Source organism: Mobula hypostoma, chromosome 6, assembly GCF_963921235.1.
Source record: "Mobula hypostoma chromosome 6, sMobHyp1.1, whole genome shotgun sequence".
Classification (NCBI taxonomy): Eukaryota; Metazoa; Chordata; class Chondrichthyes; order Myliobatiformes; family Myliobatidae; genus Mobula; species Mobula hypostoma.
The window spans coordinates 49,249,478-49,265,763 of record NC_086102.1 but is presented as its reverse complement, the minus strand read 5'-3'; the positions used below and the strand labels follow the sequence as shown (position 1 = coordinate 49,265,763).

The following is a 16,286-nucleotide window of genomic DNA, read 5'->3' as shown; positions in this document are numbered from 1 at the left end:
ACAAGAGAGACGGGTTACACTTGAACCACAGGGGGACTAATATCCTTTCAGGGAGGTTTGTTAGTGCCATTGGGGAGGCTTTAAACTAGATTTGCAGGGGGATGGGAACCAGAGTGCCAGAGCTGACAGTGTGGCTGGGGTGAAGATAAATGATGTTGAAAGTTTAAGCAAATCCGCTAATAGAAAGGTTGTGAGTGGTGGTAAAAATCTTCTGAGGTGTATATATTTCAATGCTAGGAGCATTGCGGGGAAGGCAGATGAGTTGAGGGCGTGGATTGACACATGGAATTATGACGTTATAGCAATTAGTGAAACTTGGCTACAGGAGGGGCAGGACTGGCTGCTTAATATTCCAGGGTTCTGATGTTTCAGGTGTGATCGAGGCAGAGGAATGAAAGGTGGGGGAGTAGCATTGCTTGTTAGGGAAAATGTTACAGCAGTGCTCAGGCAGGACAGATTAGAGGGCTTGTCTACTGAGTCCTTGTGGGTGGAGCTGAGAAACAGGAAAGGTATGGCCACATTAGTGGGATTGTATTACAGACCACCCAATAGTCAACGAGAATTGGAAGAGCAAATCTGCAGAGAGATGGCAGACAACTGCAGGAAACATAAAGTTGTGGTGGTAGGGGATTTTAATTTTCCATACATTGATTGGGACTCCCATACTGTTAGGGGTCTGGATGGTTTAGAGTTTGTAAAATGTGTTCAGGAAAGTTTTCTAAATCAATATATAGAGGGACCAACTAGAGGGGATGCAATATTGGATCTCCTGTTAGGAAACGAATTAGGGCAAGTGACAGAAGTCTGTGTAGGGGAGCACTTTGGTTCCAGTGATCATAACACCATTAGTTTCAATTTGATCATGGACATGGATAGATCTGGTCCTAGGGTTGAGATTCTGAACTGGAAGAAGGCCAAATTTGAAGAAATGAGAAAGGATCTAAAAAGCGTGGATTGGGACAGGTCGTTCTCTGGCAAAGATGTGATCGGTAGGTGGGAAGCCTTCAACGGGGAAATTTTGAGAGTGCAGAGTTTGTATGTTCCTGTCAGGATTAAAGGCAAATTGAATAGGAATAAGGAACCTTGGTTCTCAAGGGATATTGCAACTCTGATAAAGAAGAAGAGGGAGTTGTATGAAATGTATAGGAAATGGGGTAAATCAGGTGCTTGAGGAGTATAAGAAGTGCAAGAAAATACTTAAGAAAGAAATCAGGATGGCTAAAAGAAGACATGAGGTTGCCTTGGCAGTCAAAGTGAAGGATAATTCAAAGAACTTTTACAAGTATATTAAGAGCAAAAGGATTGTAAGGGATAAAATTGGTCCTCTTGAAGATCAGAGTGGTCGGCTTTGTGCGGAACCAAAGGAAATGGGGGAGATCTTAAATAGGTTTTTTGCATCTGTATTTACTGAGGAAGCTGGCATGAAATCTATGGAATTGAGGGAATCAAGTAGTGAGACCGTGGAAACTGTACAGATTGAAAAGGAGGAGGTGCTTGCTGTCTTGAGGAAAGTTAAAGTGGATAAATCCCCAGGACCTGAAAGAGTGTTCCCTTGGACCTTGAAGGAGACTAGTGTTGAAATTGTGGGGGCCCTAGCAGAAATATTTAAAATGTCGCTGTCTACAGGTGAAGTGCCGGAGGATTGGAGAGTGGCTCATGTTGTTCTGTTGTTTAAAAAAGGATCGAAAAGTAATCGGGGAAATTATAGGCCGGTGAGTTTAACATCAGTAGTAGGTAAGTTATTGGAGGGAGTACTAAGAGACAGAATCTACAAGCATTTGGATAGACAGGGGCTTATTAGGGAGAGTCAACATGGCTTTGTGCGTGGTAGGTCATGTTTGACCAATCTGTTGGAGTTTTTCGAGGAGGTTACCAGGAAAGTGGATGAAGGGAAGGCAGTGGATATTGTCTACATGGACTTCAGTAAGGCCTTTGACAAGGTCCCACATGGGAGGTTAGTTAGGAAAATTCAGTTGCTAGGTATACATGGAGAGGTGGTAAATTGGATTAGACATTGGCTTGATGGAAGAAGCCAGAGAGTGGTGGTAGAGAATTGCTTCTCTGAGTGGAGGCCTGTGACTAGTGGTGTGCCACAGGGATAAGTGCTGGGTCCATTGTTATTTGTCATCTATATCAATGATCTGGATGATAATGTGGTAAATTGGATCAGCAAGTTTGCTGATGATACAAAGATTGGAGGTGTAGTAGACAGTGAGGAAGGTTTTCAGAGCCTGCAGAGGGACTTGGACCATCTGGAAAAATGGGCTGAAAAATGGCAGATGGAGTTTAATACAGACAAATGTGAGGTATTGCACGTTGGAAGGACAAACAAAGGTAGAACATACAGGGTTAATGGTAAGGCACTGAGGAGTGCAGTGGAACAGAGGGATCTGGGAATACAGATACAAAATTCGCTAGAAGTGTCGTCACAGGTAGATAGGGTCGTAAAGAGTGCTTTTGGTACATTGGCCTTTATTAATCGAAGTATTGAGTATAAGAGCTGGAATGTTATGATGAGGTTGTATAAGGCATTGGTGAGGCTGAATCTGGAGTATTGTGTTCAGTTTTGGTCACCAAATTACAGGAAGGATATAAATAAGGTTGAAAGAGTGCAGAGAAGGTTTACAAGGATGTTGCCGGGACTTGAGAAACTCAGTTACAGAGAAAGGTTGACTAGGTTAGGACTTTATTCCCTGGAGCGTAGAAGAATGAGGGGAGATTTGATAGAGGTATATAAAATTATGATGGGTATAGATAGAGTGAATGCAAGCAGGCTTTTTCCACTGAGGCAAGAGGAGAAAAAAAACCAGAGGACATGGGTTAAGGGTGAGGTGGGGGGGGGGAGTTTAAAGGGAACATTAGGGGGGGCTTCTTCACACAGAGAGTGGTGGGAGTATGGAATGAGCTGCCAGACCAGGTGGTAAATGTGGGTTCTTTTTTAACATTTAAGAATAAATTGGACAGATACATGGATGGGAGGTGTATGGAGGGATATGGTCCGTGTGCAGGTCAGTGGGACTAGGCAGAAAATGGTTCGGCACAGCCAAGAAGGGCCGAAGGGCCAAAGGGCCTGTTTCTGTGCTGTAGTTTCTATGGTTCTAATACATTATGTGGCTCTTCAGCTCCTGGTGGCATTGGCTTATGCTCATGGGCTGAATTATAGTGAAATGCTTGAGTACTATTTGCATAGATCAGATTATTGCACAGTGGATTGATGAAGAAGGTGAAAATGCAATAGTGTAATAGCTGCAGATTGCAGTGTGGATAGGCCATAACAAGATAGATTGAGACTAAGACTCATCATATCGTACTGGAGATTCATTTAATTGTCTTACTATGGTAAGATTAAAAAGCTGTCCATGAGCCTGGTGGTATGTGCTTTCAGGCTTTTGTATTGCCTGCCTCGTAGAAGACAAGAATGTTCTGGGTGGGGTCTTTGATTATGACTGCGATTGACTGTGGTCATGAGGGTACAGGGAGTATATTAGGGGCTGAGGACCCAATGTTGTGGTGCACTGATGATGGATATGTTGTTTATCCTTGAGGTCCCACATTTTGAATATGTCCTTGAAGGTGGGGAGCATTGTGATGCTACTGGATGAGTCTGTAAACCCCTCTGTGGCCATTTGGAATCTTGTGCATTGGAGCCACCATCCCAGGCTGTGGTGCATCCTGTCAAATTTGCAGCAGGCTTTGACATACCAGAAGTCATAACGAACTAATCCACTACAGCAGCCAATCTATCTTCTGTAAGTGTCCTCATTATGAGATTTTTGCCAACAACTGTGGTGTCACTGGTGAATTTGCAGAAGGTGTTTGAGTTGTGCCTAGTCAGATGAATGCCAAGCTGTAATTGATGAGTAGCAACCTGGCATTGGTGTTTCTGCTGTCCAGGTGGTCAAGGGCCAAGTGGAGAGCCAGTGAGCTTGTATCTACTGTGGACCTATTGTGGTGGTGCAAATTGCAGTGGGTCTCAGTTCTTAGGCAGGATTTTTTTTCAGGGCAATACCTCCCTCTCAAAGCACTTCATATAGTAAACTAGAGTGCTACCAGATGGTAATAATCGAGCAAGTTCATTCTGCTCTTTGACACCAGGATGTTTGCTTCACTTCTAAAGCAGGTGAGAACCTCTGCAGTAGTGGGTGGTTGAAGATCTCCTAGAACACTTCAGCCAGTTGGTTGACATAATGTTCTTGGTACCCTGCCAGCTACATTATCAGAGCCTGACACTGGGTTCTCCCTCTTGATTGTCTGACATCCCCTCAGACAGATCACAGGGTTGTCAGATGTTGTAGGAATTTGCACAGTGTACTTTCTCTTTCAAAGTTGTGTGCCCAATTATTGTTTCTAACTTGATACAAATTGCCTTTTCACTCCCATGATGGCTTTGTTGGTTATACCTGGACTTGTAGGGTTCTGTCTTGCTGGTCTTGAATGCCACATATTTAGGCCTCAGCAGACAATCTTCTGGTTTGTCTTCTGGCCTTGAAGGCGCACACTTGTTGTTGTAGGTCTTAGAGTTGGTGGCAACTGTAATTCTTTTCCAAAGATAAATCCCTGAATATGGTCTAGTTTCAAAGCAGCTCTGTAAGTGCTCTTCCACCTTCCTTAATCATACCTTTGGTCCTCACCACTGGGGCTGTGATCTCTACAAAAGAAAGTATTGTTCCCCTTCCTGGGGCTGAAGATTGACAGGTTCTTTAGACCAATGCTTTACACCCTGGGGTCTTGAAATGGTTACTGAGATGCTTATTTACCAGCATGGTTTCTGGATTCTTGATAATCAGGATATTATACAAACATGATGCTGCTATTTAGAAAAAGGAGATGGCATGAAACTATATCACTTGACATTATAATTCTATACACCACCATGTTCAGGAACAGTTATTGCCTGTCAACCATCAGCTCTTGAACCAGATGGGATGTCTTTACTCAACTTCATTGTCCCATTGATTCTATTGTGGTTATTAGTTTTCTTTTGGGCATACTCAGTAAATCTAATCTCAGTTGTATGGTGACATATGTACTCTATGAACAATTTACTTTGAACTTTTTGAATATTATTGCTTCTAAACTTAATTATAAATTCAATTTTATGATTAATAGGATGGCATTTTTGTGAATTGCAAGACTGTTCAGGCAGTTATGACTTCGATACTTAAAATCTAGAGTTTGTGCTAGAAACCTCTTTCTAGAAGTGTTTTGAGGTGTAACAGGTTTGCTACACAAGGGTAGGAGACTGATTGATTGTATTTTTGGTATAGATAAAGGATTGCCCAATTGAGTTGGATAAGTTAATCTGGTTTTGGGATTGGTAACTTCAGAAGTGGGGATCAGTGCTGGTCTCAGCTGTTCATTCTATTGTCATTGAAAGGATGAGATTTATTGTAGCCAGATGTACTGATAGAAAAAGACAGGTTGAATGAGCAAGAAGTTGGCAGATTGAGTATGGTGTAGGAAAATGAACTAGGAAGAGTGACACAAGTCAATTAGTAAGACTAAGATTGTGGCACAAGTGCCTTCCACCTAAGTAGCAACTGCAGGTACAAATGGTTTTCTTAAATACACTACTTGCAATTTCATACAGATTGGTACTGCTACCATGGAATTTGCATGTAGTTAGTTCCTCAAAATGGAATATGGCAACTGAACAATTACTGTATTTTTGATCTATTGACTGGCTTGGCTTGAGTTGACTTCAACCTTGATGGTTGTGCTTTACAGTCCTGTTTCAAATATACTTTATTTGCAGTACCATTGACTTGTCACATAGTTTAGGTAATATTTTCCTAATAATTGTCAACCTAATTGTAATTGTCAACTAAAATTATTTAAGGTGTGCCTAACAAGATATGGCAGTACCATGATCTTCCTCATGACATGAATTTAAGTGCACATTACGTACCTAAGTATTTTAGGAGTCTTAAATTGGATAATGGAATGTGTCATTGAATTTTGCATATCTAATTGTATTGAAATATACATTCATTTTGGTTCATGTTTGTGTTAAATTGAGCATTTGGCTCAGAAGTAACTTGCTGGCTTTACTCCTGTAAAGAATACTAATCCTTTCATTGATTTAAGGCTTAAAAGGCTTAATAAAACTATCAAGCTTTGCCAATTAAGATCTGAGCAGGAGTACCAATTAAATACCTGATCATTACCAATATGGATTGGAGTGCAAAGTGAAATTGGGGTCCACCATCAGGTTTCCTTTGGCCATTGAATTTACTGTAGGCATCCTGCTTATTCATTGCTCTCAACTGGTTCAAAGTTGAACACTTGGACAACAATCACAAGTAAATAGGAAGACTTGTTTGAAAATATTATTTACACCTAGAAAAGCTGATTTAAGAATTTGTACTTTCTGATGGATAAAGATGAGCTTGCTTGGTCCATGTAGTTAAATTGTCTGAATAGGTTAAAGAATTTCAGTACTCAAAGATGAGAAAACCTACAGATGCTGGAATTCCAAGCAACACCCACACAATGCTGGAGGATCTCAGCAGGACAGGCAGTATTTATGAAAAAGAGTGAACAGGTGATGTTTCAGGCCTAGACCCTTTGTCAGGACTCCTGACCCGCCAAGTTCCACCAGCATTTTTGTGGTGCAACAGATGTGAGTAATTTTGTCGTCCATGAAAAATCAGTGACCATCTTGTGTTCCTCATAAATGCAGCTCCTGGTTTTAAGAAATCTGTAGGAGCATGTTTTAGGTCTGCTGTCAGATTGACTTTTCCTGCAGATGACAAATCTGAACTTGTGTCCAAGCAACACACACAAAATTTGCTGGTGAATGCAGCAGGCCGGGCAGCATCTCTAGGAAGAGGTACGGTCGACATTTCGGGCCAAGACCCTTTGTCAGGACAATTGGTTTGGAAATTATTAAAATGTAGGCTGAACTGCAAGGCGACCAGATTGAAAAAGTATTGGCATATGAAATATTGGTGTGAAACACTTTGTTAATGAAACCCGAAGCTGAGTTGATAGAGGGCTGCTTTAAATGGGAAATGATAACTTGGTTATGCTTCTTTGAATCAATTGTCACATCATTTTTCAAATGACTACAGTTTCTGCACCTCAGTATAATAAATATTTGGTTTAAAAATCTATTTCTTAATATTATCGTTACACATGACTCTAGATAATTATCCTTTCAATTTTGTGAAAGCTTTATTTAATGTGAGCTTCTAGCTGAACTACTGCATTTCTGGGTAAGTGGGGGAGCATGTTTAGTAGTGTAATTTAAGCTATTCTCTGACAGTAATTTGAATAAGTTTTGTGTGCTTAAAGTCTGCATTATGAATATCCCTGAGCAGCAGACAGCCTCCAATCTCTGGTGGATCAGCTCACCTGTATAGACTAAATGAAGTTAAGGTTTGCCTAGTACGAAAACTGCATTTGTGTGCTAGGTTATACCCTAGTTTTCAATATAAAGTTTTGACTTGCTGTAGAATTGGAAAGGTTGGAAGCATGGTTGGGTGTGGGGAGGGGAGAAGAGTGGTGTTTTAGATATTGTATTGATCTAGGTGGCAGGTATGTTCCTTCGGTTCGTGCAGTTGCATGCTGGGGCCATGTTCCTTGCCATGTATGAATACTAAAACAATTGATTAGAATACTTCACAATTGACCAATGCAGCTTGTTTATGGTAGTTTCCTCTCGACTAGTACTTAAAAATCTTTATAGTGTGCCTCTTCTAGATGAATGTAAACTTGCCAAGTGCCCATGTTGTGGGATATTCAGTAATAGTCTGTTCAGGCAGATTTTCCTCTGTTAGAAATCTACAGAAATACTTGCACCTTTTGGGGAGCCTTGCACTTCCAAAATTCCAAGTGATTATCTTGTTGCTATTTTCCTTGCTAGCAAGATTGAACGCTGAACTCTGACTTAAGATGCCCTACTGGGGAAAAGCTATTCTTTTCATCGTAATAGTTTTTTTGATTCCAATTTGAAGTGTCCTTAGTGTTAAGTCACTGACAAGCCCTAATTATAGCATGCTTTAAAGATATCCTTTTCTCATATGTACAGTTTAAAAGTGCAGTCATGCTAACTTAGTCAAGAATCTAATTTCAACATTCATCAAATGGCATGAGTGACCAAAAGTTACACTGTTTTCACAAACATGTGCCCTGCCTTCCAAACAGTTGTCCTGAGCAGATGATTAGCTTATCAAGCTGCGCATTCACCTAAGTTTTCACTTTTTGTGCCTGGATAACTTTGTGGAATGAATTTTATCAAGTTTGGAGTAACAATCTGCATTGAAATAGACTTTGTCACTATATAGGTTGAGAAATATAGAATTGTGACTGGATTCAGTGAGTTCCTCATTAGTACTATTCTTTCCTTTCTGAATTTCCTCAAGCATGCAGCTAAAATTACTAGCAAAAGGCAGTATTTTATCTACAAGAGGCTCCACTGGTTTGTGTGCATGTACAGAATGCGAAAGTTGAATTGCTGTTATTCCCTGTATTGCCTGAACTACTGATTTCATAATTCTAGCCTAATACTTTTTAACCAGGCTTGTAGTGATCATGATCACTTAGTTTGGCTCTTGCCTTGCATTTGATTCTCCCTCAATTTCTTGGCAGAAACAAACTACTTTTTTGAGAAATCTATGCTGACATTGCTTCTGTGGCCCTGTGTCAAACTCCACAGGCTTTTCAACTTTTTGGAATGTTTTTGCTCCCTTTTGGATTAATTATTTCAAATTAAAGGTTTTATTCTTCCAAAGGTTATTTTGTAATGTAACCTCTGGATTTAGTTGCAACATGCCAGTTAATGTATTGTAGTTCCTTTATCCCTGAGGCATTTGGGATCTATAAACTAATCTGGATCCTGACCCAGATCTGGGCTGTACCATCCAAATATCCGGACCTGCCTCTTGGTTTTTTTGCACTACCTTACTTCGCATTTTTCTATTTTCTATTTATGATTTATAATTTAAATTTTTGATATTTACCAATTTTAACTTTTTAATATCTTTAATATTTAATATTTGTAATCCAGGGAGTGTGAAGCGCAGAAACAAATATCGCTGTGATGATTGTACGTTCTAGTACCAATTGTTTGGCGACAATAAAGTATAAGTAATTTAGTTTGAGGAATGAATAGTGTATTGAAATTTGAAGCAACAAGATTTTAATGACCTAACAGAATAAAATTTTATTTTAATCCAAAATATTAGTTATTTTGTAGTTTCTAATCGTTCTCTTAAAATCACTATTTAAAGAAATAAAGCTGACATTTTGCAAACTTGAACTAGACCATAGCACGGTACAGGCACTTCAGCGCACAATATTGTGCTGACCATTAAACCCACTGCAAGATCAATCTAACCTTCCCTATAGTACTCCCTGTATTTTTTACTCCAGAGTGAATAGCCCTAGTTCTCTCAACCTATCCTTATTCCAGGCAGCATCCTGGTAAATTTCCTCTGCACCAAATCTCCTATGCAGCTTCTCTATAGCTTCCACATATTTTGTATTATGAGGCAACCAGAACTGAATGCTATTTATTCCAAAGCAGTGTTTTATAGGACTGCAACATTACCTTGCTCTTGAACCCCAACTTATGAAGCCAATTCCACTATATGCCTTAGCCCCTTTCAAATTGTGTGGCAACTTAGAGGGAATAGATGTGGACCGCCCCCCAAAAAAAAAACTTAAAACTTCACCTTCCGAAGCATGTCACACTTTTCCTGGTTGAACTCCATCTACTTCTTTGCCCACCTCAGCATCTTTTTGTATTCTGTGATGTCCACAACACCACAAAATCACAGAGCAGAGACCTCAGAACTGATCCATAAGACAAAGGAGCAGAAGTTGGCCTTTTGGCCCATCGAGTCTACTCTGCCATTTTATCATGAGCTGATCTGTTCTTCCATTTAGTCCCACTCCCCTGCCTTCTCACCATAACCTTTGATGCCCTGGCTACTCAGATACCTATCAATCTCTGCCTTAAATACACCCAATGACTTGGCCTCCACTGCTGCCCATGGCAACAAATTCTATAGATTCACCACTCTCTGGCTAAAAAAATTTCTTTGCATTTCTGTTCTGAATGGGCGCCCTTCAATCCTTAAGTCATGCCCTCTCGTACTAGAGTCCCCCATCATGGGAAACAACTTTGCCACATCCACTCTGTCCATGCCTTTCAACATTCAATATGTTTCTGAGGTCTCCCCTCATTCTTCTAAACTCCAAGGAATACAGTCCAAGAGCGGACAAACGTTCCTCATATGTTAACCTCCTTATTCCCGGAATCATTCTAGTGAATCTTCTCTGTACCCTCTCCAACGTCAGCACATCTTTTCTTAAATAAGGAGACCATAACTGCCCACAGTCCTCCAAGTGAGGTCTCACCAGCGCCTTATAGAGCCTCAACATCACATCCCTGCTGCTATACTCTATTCCTCTAAAAAATGAATGCCAACATTGCATTTGTCGTCTTCACCACAGACTCAACCTGGAGGTTAACCTTAAGGGTATCCTGTACAAGGACTCCCAAGTCCCGTTGCATCTCTGAACTTTGAATTCTTTCCCTATTTAAATAATAGTCTGCCCGTTTATCCCTGCAGACAACTACCAATTACTGATCTCCAGACAGAATAACACCTCATCTACTACCACCTTCTGTGGTCAAGCTATTCCTGGATACATTTGGCCAAGTTTCCCTGGATTCCATGCCTCCTAACTGAACGAGTCGACCATGGGTAACCTTGTCACATGCCTTCTAAAATCCATATACACCACGTCCACTGCTGTGCTTTTGTCAAATAGTTTTGTCACTTAAAGAATTCAGTCAAGTTTATAAGGCATGCCCTGCCCCTTGCCAACACTGAGAAATGACTTGCTGGTATATAATTCTCATTATTCCTGTTGTCTTTTTTTGACAAAGGAATAGGATTTGCCACCCTCCAATCCTCTGGTACTACTCTTCAGGCCAAGAGGTTGCAAGGTCATTACCAGAAGTGCCTTCCTTCATTTAGTAACCGGAGGTGTATCCTGTCTGGCTTTATGAACTTGTTTATCCTGGTTTACTAGTTGCTGCTGTACTTGGGCACTTAAACTTCAAATGACTAAAAAGCAATGGTATGAGGAATTATAGGAATTGGTTTGTGACAAATGGAACTGCTGTATTTATGCTGTTTTTATCTCTGCAAAATGTGTCAACAATTGACTAGTGTATTGTCAATATTGCATTTGGTGCACTATTTCAATTAAATGTGCTCTTGGGGTTCATCTGACTTGTAGGAACACTCCATGAACTACAAACGTTGGTAGATTGGATCACTGGTATTAAGGGTGTGCCATATTAAATTTACCACCTTTGGGTTTGAGTAAGACCTGCAGTTCTGATTTGTGCACTAGAATTTGCTTGAAAGTAATACTTTCAAAAGCAAGTTGTACTGCATCAGTTGCTTTCCAATTTAATGTTCACACTAGGGCAAATGATTTGCATCTGGTGAATTTTGACAGTTGCTGTTTCTTTTGCAGCTTGTAATCCACTTGGAACAAATCGCTCTTTTAATTTCTCAATGTTGAGGATTTGTAAGTCTGTACTTTCTTGCACTTGAGTGGAAAAAGCATGATGGCTTCAATTTATGTAGTCCTGTGCAGAACTCTTGACGGATTTGTTACTGTTTAAGTAACAAATGTCATTTTGAAAATTTCTTTCCCACTAGATGCTAACAAGTACATTTTAAAATTATTAATTTAGACTGCACTAAATCTTAAAGATGGCTACTAGGTGTCTTTACTGTAACACAGCACATCCTTGATTTATTTGACATATGGTACTAACATGCTTTTATAACTTGATCTTCCCAGTTTTAAAGCCAAATGTAGTTTGTAGTCTTTACTGTATCTTGAACAAATTGTTCCATATTGGAAAAATCATGTGAGCCAGCAGCTTTGCGTACAATTAATTGGTTAGGAATGACATGCTTCTGGTATGCTCTTGCTGTCACCAACCACCAGCAGTGTTTTTGTGGGTATATTTCAAATAAGAGTTTGTACTATTGGTCAGACTTTTCAGAGATTCCTGACAGGATAGGGGTGGGTATCAGAGCTGTAAAGAGAGCTAGCTAGAATGCTTAGTACTAGTGCATGACAGCAGAACTCGGTACTAACGATGCATGTACAGCAGAGCATATATGGAAAGATGTTTGGAAGCAATGATGTGGCATGTTGTGAAGAAACTCCAAGAATGAAAATTAGCAACTATAGTTTGATCAGTAGAATCCTGCTTTTGGGTGGGAGACTGAAGGAACAAAAATTGCATGTCAGGTTTGAAATAGTTTTCAACCTGTACTTAGAAACATAGACACAAAACTACAGCCCAATACAGGCCCTTCAGCCCACAATGCTGTGCCGAACATGTACTTACTTTAGAAATTACCTACGGTTACCCATAGCCCTTCATTTTTCTAAGCTCCATATACCTATCCAGTAGTCCCTTAAAAGACCCTATCGTATCCGCCTCCACCACCATTGCCGGCAGCCCATTCCATGCACTCGCCACTCTCCCTGACATCTCCTCTGTACCTACTTCCAAGCCCCCTCGTGTTAGCCATTTCAGCCCTGGGAAAAAGCCTCTGACTATCCATATGATCAGTTCAGACCTCTATCAGGTCACCTCTCATCCTCTGTCACTCCGAGGAGAAAAGGCCGAGTTCACTCAATCTATTTTCTTAAGGCATGCTCCCCAGTCCAGGCAACATCCTTGTAAGTCACCTCTGCACCCTTTCTATGGCTTCCACATCCTTCCTGTAGTGAGGTGACCAGAACTGAGCACAGTACTCCAAGTGGGGTCTGACCAGGGTCCTATATAGCTGTAACATTACTCCTCTGCTCTTAAACTCAATCCCACAGTTGAAGGCCAATGCACCATATGCCTCCTTAACCATAGAGTCAACCTGCACAGCAGCTTTGAGTGTCCTATGGATTTGCACCCCAAGACCCTCTGATCCTTCACACTACCAAGAGTCTTGCCATTAATACTATATTCTGCTATCATATTTGACCTACCAAAATGAACTACTTCACACTTATCTGGGTTGAACTCCATTTGCCACTTCTCAGCCCAGTTTTTCATCCTATCGATGTCCTGCTCTAAACTTTGACAGTCCTCCACACTATCCACAACACCTCCAACTCTTGTGTCATCAGCAAACTTACTAACCCATCCCTCCTCTGGATCCCTCATCCAGGTCATTTATAAGAATAGCAAAGAAAAGGGGTCCCAGAACAGATCCCTGAGGCACACCACTGGTCACTGATGTCCATGCAGAATATGACCCGTCTACAACCACTGTTTGCCTTCTGTGGGCAAGCCAATTCTGGATCCACAAAGCAAGGTCCCCTTGGATCCCATGTCTCCTTGCTTTCTCAATAAGCCTTGCATGGGGTACCTTAGTGTTCATTAATCTTGGCTCTCAGGATTTTTTCCATCAACTTACCAACCACTGAAGTAAGACTCACTGATTTATAATTTCCTGGGCTGTCTCTACTCCCTTTCTTGAATAAGGGAACAACATCTGCAACCCTTCAAACCGCCAGGACCTCTCATTGATGATGCCATTGCCAGAGGCTCAGCAATCTCCTCCCTCGTCTCCCACAGTAGCCTGGGGTACATCTCATCCTGTCCTGGTGAATTGTCCAGCTTGATGCTTTCCAAAAGCTCCAGCACATCCTCTTTCTTAAATGTCTATATGCTCAAACTTTTCAATCATCCCAACAATCACCAAGATCCTTTTCTGTGGTGAATACTGAAGCAAAGTTTAAGTATCTCTGTTATCTCCTCTGGTTCCATACACACACTTTTCCACAGTCACACTTGATTGGTCCTGTTCTCTCATGTCTTATCCCCTTGCTCATCACATACTTGTAGAATGCCTTGGGGTTTTCCTTAATCCTGCTCTCCAAGGCCTTCTCAAGGCCCCTTCTGGCTCTCCCAATTTCATTCTTAAACTCCTTCCTGCTAGCCTTATCTTCTAGATCTTTATCATTGAACCTTTGAACCTTTTGTAAGCTTTTCTTGATTAGATTTCAACTGCCTTTGTACACATTTCCTGTCCCCTACCATCCTTTCCCTGTCTCATTCCTGTCTCTTCCCTGTCCCCTGAACATTTGCCGCATTTCTTCCATACATTTCCTGAGAACATCTGTTCCCAATTTGTCTCCCAAGTTCCTGCCTGATAGTTCATATATCCCCCTCCTCCAATTAAAGGCTTTCCTAACTTGTCTGTTCCTATCCCTCTCCAATGATATGGTAAAGGAGATAGAATTGTGATCACTCTCTCCAAAATGCTTTTCCACTGAGAGACCTGGCACCTGACCAGGTTCATTTCCTAATACCAGATCAAGTACAGCCTCTCCTCTTGTAGGCCTACCTACATGTTGTGTCAGGAAACCTTCCTGATCACACCTAACAAACTCTGCCCCCATCTAAACCCCTTGCTCCAGGAAGATGCCAATCTCCCACCATGACAACCTTGTTGTTATTATTAACACCTTTCCAGAATCTGTCTCCCTATCTGCTGCTCAATGTCCCTGTTACTATTGGGTGGTCCATTTTTTTAAAAAAAACACCAGTAGAGTTATTGACCCCTTCCTGTTCCTAACTTCCACCCACAGAGACTCCGTAGACAATCCCTCCATGACTTCCTCTTCTTCTGCAGCCGTGAAACTTACCTCTGATCAACAGTGCCTCATCCCCACCTCTTTTGCCTTCCTCCTTGTCCTTTCTGAAACATCTAAAGCCTGGCACTCTAACCATTCCTGTCCCTGAGCCATCCAAGTCTCTGTAATGGCCGCAACATCATAGCTCCAAGTACTGATCCAGGCTCTAAGCTCATCTGTTTTGTTCATTATGCTGCTTGCATTAAAATAGACACATCTCAAACCATCGGTCTGAGCGTATCCCTTCTCTATTACCTGCCTATCCTCCCTCTCACACCAAGTGTTCTGTGTGAGCCAACCGCCCCTTCCTCTGTCTCTTCAGTTCGGTTCCCACCCCCCACCCCCCCAGCAATTTTAGTTTAAACTCTCCCCAGTAGCTTAGCAAACCTCCCTGCCAGTATATTGGTCTCCCTTGGATTCAAGTGCAATCTGTCCTTTTTGTACAGTTCACACCTGCCCCAGAAGAGGTCCCAATGATCCAGAAATCTGAATCCCTGCCCGTGCTGTGTCTGTCGTATGGCACAGGCAGTAATCAATCTCAAGACTGATTACTGAGGTCCTGCTTTTTAACTTCCTTCCTAACTCCCTATAGTCTGTTTTCAGGACCTCCTCCCTTTTCCTACCTATGTCATTGGTTCCAATATGTACCACGACCTTCCCACTTCAGGATATCGTGTGTGCAATCAGAAACATTCCAGACCCTGGCACCTGGGAGGCAAACTACCATCCATGTTTCTTTCCTGTGTCCACTGAATCACCTGTCTGACCCCCTAACTATAGAGTCCCCTATCACTGCTGCCAGACTCTGTGCCAAAGGGGCAGCCACTGTTGCTTCCCCCCGTTAGGTCCTCCCCCTCCAACGATACTCAAACAGGAGTACTTGTTAAGGGGGACAGCCATTGGGGTACTCTCTAGTATCTGACTCTTGTCCTACTCTCCCCTGGCTGTTTCCTGCTTATCTGTCTCCTGAGGTCCTGGTGTGAGTAAGTGTGACCTATGGGTCCTCTCTATCACTTTCCTCCTTTCCCTGACCAGACGAAGATCATTGAGCTGCATCTCTAGTTCCCCAACCCGGTCCCTTGGCATTGATTTTTAATTTCTAGGTCAGTGAATTTGATAGTCTGCTGCAAATTTTTTTCCTCAGATTTGTGGCAGCAGTATCCTCTTCGTGTTCACAACCTGCCTAAAGAAATTGGTCATATTGATCTTGTCTGAACTTGACAGTTAAGACTTGCTAGTTGTGATGAATGGTGCAAGTTATGAATTGGCTGAGGGTTCTGACCTAGAAATGTGCAGAACATTCACTCTTTGAGTATAATTGCTAATATTGGAGAACAAATTCCTTTTTGTTCTAATGCCCTGGAAAACTGATTCCCTCTAATTTGTCAAGAGGGATTACTTCTAAATAATTTTTGGTTGTATATTCTTTTTGGCTTTCATGGGGAGTAACATTCCATACGATGGAATTTTAATATTGACATCTTGGGTAGAATTCTTGATTTCTTCTGCTTAACTGCACTGAATTGCTGAGCAGAAAATCAAATCAACTACATAATCTGCCTTTTTGTTGGCTTTGTGGAACAATCTATGTTCCAAACCTA

General features: G+C 41.4%; 1 protein-coding gene across 6 annotated transcripts in view; it reads left to right on the top strand.

The window, feature by feature from the left end:
• ddx3xa (DEAD-box helicase 3 X-linked a) overlaps positions 1-16,286 on the top strand; it is a 61,554-nt gene that overhangs the window by 19,548 nt on the left and 25,720 nt on the right. Inside the window, exon 1 of one of the 6 annotated variants that reach the window (XM_063050782.1) lies at positions 11,526-11,553. The exons of the other annotated variants lie outside the window; for them this stretch is intronic. Within the exon in view, the coding sequence (XP_062906852.1) occupies positions 11,541-11,553 (13 nt within the window). The 5' untranslated portion in view covers positions 11,526-11,540. Of the gene's footprint in view, positions 1-11,525; positions 11,554-16,286 lie in introns of those variants that run through there. 6 annotated transcript variants of the gene reach the window in all.